Here is a 5,000-nt window from a genome sequence, read left to right as displayed (position 1 = left end):
CCCTGAGTCAGCATCATGAGTCCTGAGTCAGCATGATGAGCCCTGAACCCTGAGTCAGCATTATGAGCCCTGAACCCTGAGTCAGCATCATGAGTCCTGAGTCAGCATTATGAGTCCTGAGTCAGCATTATGAGTCCTGAGCCCTGAGTCAGCATTATGAGTCCTGAGTCCTGAGTCAGCATGATGAGTCCTGAACCCTGAGTCCGCATTATGAGTCCTGAACCCTGAGTCAGCATGATGAGTCCTGAACCCTGAGTCAGCATCATGAGTCCTGAGTCAGCATGATGAGTCCTGAACCCTGAGTCAGCATGATGAGTCCTGAACCCTGAGTCAGCATGATGAGTCCTGAACCCTGAGTCAGCATGATGAGTCCTGAGTCAGCATGATGAGTCCTGAACCCTGAGTCAGCATGATGAGTCCTGAACCATGAGTCAGCATTATGAGTCCTGAACCCTGAGTCAGCATTATGAGCCCTGAACCCTGAGTCAGCATGATGAGTCCTGAACCCTGAGTCAGCATCATGAGTCCTGAGTCAGCATGATGAGCCCCGAACCCTGAGTCAGCATTATGAGCCCTGAACCCTGAGTCAGCATCATGAGTCCTGAGTCAGCATTATGAGTCCTGAGTCAGCATTATGAGTCCTGAGCCCTGAGTCAGCATTATGAGTCCTGAGTCCTGAGTTAGCATGATGAGTCCTGAACCCTGAGTCCGCATTATGAGTCCTGAACCCTGAGTCAGCATGATGAGTCCTGAACCCTGAGTCAGCATCATGAGTCCTGAGTCAGCATGATGAGCCCTGAACCCTGAGTCAGCATTATGAGCCCTGAACCCTGAGTCAGCATGATGAGTCCTGAACCCTGAGTCAGCATCATGAGTCCTGAGTCAGCATGATGAGTCCTGAACCCTGAGTCAGCATCATGAGTCCTGAGTCAGCATTATGAGTCCTGAACCCTGAGTCAGCATTATGAGTCCTGAACCCTGAGTCAGCATGATGAGTCCTGAGTCAGCATTATGAGTCCTGAACCCTGAGTCAGCATTATGAGTCCTGAACCATGAGTCAGCATGATGAGTCCTGAGCCCTGAGTCCGCATGATGAGTCCTGAACCCTGAGTCAGCATGATGAGTCCTGAACCCTGAGTCAGCATTATTAGTCCTGAACCATGAGTCAGCATGATGAGTCCTGAACCCTGAGTCAGCATTATGAGTCCTGAACCCTGACCTGAGTCAGCATTATGAGTCCTGAACCCTGAGTCATCATTATGAGTCCTGAACCCTGAGTCAGCGTGATGAGTCCTGAACCCTGAGTCAGCATGATGAGTCCTGAACCCTGAGTCAGCATTATGAGTCCTGAACCCTGAGTCAGCATGATGAGTCCTAACCCCTGAGTCAGCATGATGAGTCCTGAACCCTGAGTCAGCATTATGAGTCCTGAACCCTGAGTCAGCATGATGAGTCCTGAACCCTGAGTCAGCATGATGAGTCCTGAACCCTGAGTCAGCGTGATGAGTCCTGAACCCTGAGTCAGCATTATGAGTCCTGAACCATGAGTCAGCATGATGAGTCCTGAACCCTGAGTCAGCATTATGAGTCCTGAACCCTGACCTGAGTCAGCATTATGAGTCCTGAACCCTGAGTCAGCATTATGAGTCCTAACCCCTGAGTCAGCATGATGAGTCCTGAACCCTGAGTCAGCATTATGAGTCCTGAACCCTGACCTGAGTCAGCATTATGAGTCCTGAACCCTGAGTCAGCATGATGAGTCCTAACCCCTGAGTCAGCATGATGAGTCCTGAACCCTGAGTCAGCATGATGAGTCCTGAACCCTGACCTGAGTCAGCATTATGAGTCCTGAACCCTGAGTCAGCATGATGAGTCCTAACCCCTGAGTCAGCATTATGAGTCCTGAACCCTGAGTCAGCATGATGAGTCCTGAACCCTGAGTCAGCATTATGAGTCCTAACCCCTGAGTCAGCATTATGAGTCCTGAACCCTGAGTCAGCATGATGAGTCCTAACCCCTGAGTCAGCATGATGAGTCCTGAACCCTGAGTCAGCATGATGAGTCCTGAACCCTGAGTCAGCATTATGAGTCCTGAACCCTGAGTCAGCATGATGAGTCCTGAACCCTGAGTCAGCATTATGAGTCCTGAACCCTGAGTCAGCATTATGAGTCCTGAACCATGAGTCAGCAAAGGACTGGCTCCTCTAAAGCCAGTTGAGTAGCACTTGAAATGCTTTGCTCTATGAAGCCTGATGTTCTTATGATTCTGTTTTCTTCAAGGTCGTGTCTTCCTGGTCGAACGCACTTATTGTAAGTCTCTCTGGATAGAAGCCTCAGCTCAATGCGATGTGATGTAATTGTGAGTCCTGAACCCTCACATCAAGTTTTATTTATAAAACACATTGAAAGCGATGTTTGGTCGAGCCAAAGTGCTGCACATGTAATAATCACAATAACCCTGACACCTAAAGGTGTGCTCAGACCTTCTCCAGGTACTGGTCCATGTTCAGGCGGGTGATTGACGGGTCGGTGATGAAGTCAAACAGTTCTCTGACCGTCATCACTGGCACGCCGCGCTTCATAAAGAAATCTGGAAAGACAAACAGACGGGCCGTGAAGCAGTGTCCTTCACATGGAAGGAGTCATCACATACAGAGACTAGTTCCTGAGCAGTGTCCTTCACACGCTGATACCAAGAGAGGGAGTCACTCAGTCTCAAGATGGAGGAACAGAAAGCAGTATCAATGTTTACTTCAGAGTAGCTCCACGTCAGAAATGAGCATGCTTGATGTCTCTCTCCATAATGAGCATGCTTGATGTCTCTCTCCATAATGAGCATGCTTGATGTCTCTCTCCATAATGAGCATGCTTGATGTCTCTCTCCATAATGAGCATGCTTGATGTCTCTCTCCATAATGAGCATGCTTGATGTCTCTCTCCATAATGAGCATGCTTGATGTCTCTCTCCATAATGAGCATGCTTGATGTCTCTCTCCACAATGAGCATGCTTGATGTCTCTCTCCATAGAGGCTGAGTCATCATGTTCATCACAGAGCTATCATCTGCCTCAAGCAGTCCTGATGCTCTTCTGGGTCATCACACATCCTGTTCACAGCTGCAGCTGGTACCCTTGTTAGCATGCTACTCTCATGTTCACAGCTGCAGCTGGTACCCTTGTTAGCATGCTACTCTCATGTTCACAGCTGCAGCTGGTACCCTTGTTAGCATGCTACTCTCATGTTCACAGCTGCAGCTGGTACCCTTGTTAGCATGCTACTCTCATGCTCACAGCTGCAGCTGGTACCCTTGTTAGCATGCTACTCTCATGTTGGAGGAGGACACTCAGGTTCTGCAGGTTTCTCACCGTTGACGTTGCTGCAGTCTTTCCTCAGGAACTCCAGAGCGTGCGGGTGGTCGTGCTCCACGGACTGAGACACGTCGATGATGTAAGCGTCTCCGTCGTGATATCTGCAGGCAGGACATTTCATTTATACGCGCACTTTTCCTTTGAGTAAACCAAACTCAAAGTGAAAGAGTGAAAGAGTGAAACAAAACAAAATCAAATAAAACAACAGAACCAAAGCAGTGGTGTTTATGTCGGCATGGCAACAACTGGGGTTTCAGAGATCTAGTGAAAGGCTTTTCTAAAAATATTTCAGAGGGTTTCAGAGGCTTTTATTTTGAAAGGGTCTCTTACAGCATGTTGTACTCGCTGAGGTCCGCGTGGACCAGACGAGCCTCCTGGAACATGGTCCTCATGTGCTGCAGAACCTGGAGGTACAGCTCGCGGGCCTTCGAGTCCGAGAGGGAGGCGTTCTTCAGCAGGGGGGCGGGGCTAACACAGGAAGTCAGGACATACACAGGAAGTCACAACAGGAAGTCCGGTCACAACAGGAAGTCAGTTCAGGCATAAATCACTTCCAGTTGACTCGGGTTCTCAGAGGGCAGCGTCTGATTGGTTCTTACGTGTTGTCTTTTCCGATGAAGCTCATCAGCAGAACGTGACTCCGGAGCAGCAGCGGTTCTGGACTGGGGATCCCTGCCGTCTGCAGCCTACACACAGAACAGGTTCTACTGGTCAGTGAAAGCAGGTTCTACTGGGTTCTACCGGTCAGTGAGAACCGGTTCTACTGGGTTCTACCGGTCAGTGAGAACAGGTTCTACTGGGTTCTACCGGTCAGTGAGAAGCGGTTCTACTGGGTTCTACCGGTCAGTGTAAACAGGTTATACTGGGTTCTACCGGTCAGTGTAAACAGGTTATACTGGGTTCTACCGGTCAGTGAGAACAGGTTCTACTGGGTTCTACCGGTCAGTGTAAACAGGTTATACTGGGTTCTACCGGTCAGTGTAAACAGGTTCTACTGGGTTCTACCGGTCAGTGAGAAGCGGTTCTACTGGGTTCTACCGGTCAGTGAGAAGCGGTTCTACTGGGTTCTACCGGTCAGTGTAAACAGGTTATACTGGGTTCTACCGGTCAGTGAGAACAGGTTCTACTGGGTTCTACCGGTCAGTGTAAACAGGTTATACTGGGTTCTACCGGTCAGTGTAAACAGGTTCTACTGGGTTCTACCGGTCAGTGAGAAGCGGTTCTACTGGGTTCTACCGGTCAGTGAGAAGCGGTTCTACTGGGTTCTACCGGTCAGTGTAAACAGGTTATACTGGGTTCTACCGGTCAGTGAGAACAGGTTCTACTGGGTTCTACCGGTCAGTGAGAAGCGGTTCTACTGGGTTCTACCGGTCAGTGTAAACAGGTTATACTGGGTTCTACCGGTCAGTGAGAACAGGTTCTACTGGGTTCTACTGGTCAGTGTAAACAGGTTATATTGGGTTCTACCGGTCAGTGAGAACCGGTTCTACTGGGTTCTACCGGTCAGTGAGAACAGGTTCTACTGGGTTCTACTGGTCAGTGTAAACAGGTTATATTGGGTTCTACCGGTCAGTGAGAACCGGTTCTACTGGGTTCTACCGGTCAGTGTAAACAGGTTATACTGGGTTCTAC

General features: G+C 49.4%; 1 protein-coding gene across 1 annotated transcript in view; it reads right to left on the bottom strand.

Annotated features, from left to right (window-relative positions):
* riok1 (RIO kinase 1 (yeast)) overlaps positions 1-5,000 on the bottom strand; it is a gene marked incomplete at both ends in the record, with an annotated part of 22,447 nt that overhangs the window by 2,452 nt on the left and 14,995 nt on the right. Inside the window, 4 exons of the mRNA XM_034077668.2 lie at positions 2,484-2,590; positions 3,366-3,469; positions 3,699-3,836; positions 3,968-4,054. Coding sequence (XP_033933559.2) covers positions 2,484-2,590; positions 3,366-3,469; positions 3,699-3,836; positions 3,968-4,054 — 436 coding nt within the window. The remainder of the gene's footprint in view (positions 1-2,483; positions 2,591-3,365; positions 3,470-3,698; positions 3,837-3,967; positions 4,055-5,000) is intronic.

The sequence above is a fragment of the Pseudochaenichthys georgianus genome, unplaced genomic scaffold (assembly GCF_902827115.2).
Source record: "Pseudochaenichthys georgianus unplaced genomic scaffold, fPseGeo1.2 scaffold_1813_arrow_ctg1, whole genome shotgun sequence".
NCBI lineage: Eukaryota > Metazoa > Chordata > Actinopteri > Perciformes > Channichthyidae > Pseudochaenichthys > Pseudochaenichthys georgianus.
This window is presented reverse-complemented; position numbering and strand designations above follow the sequence as displayed.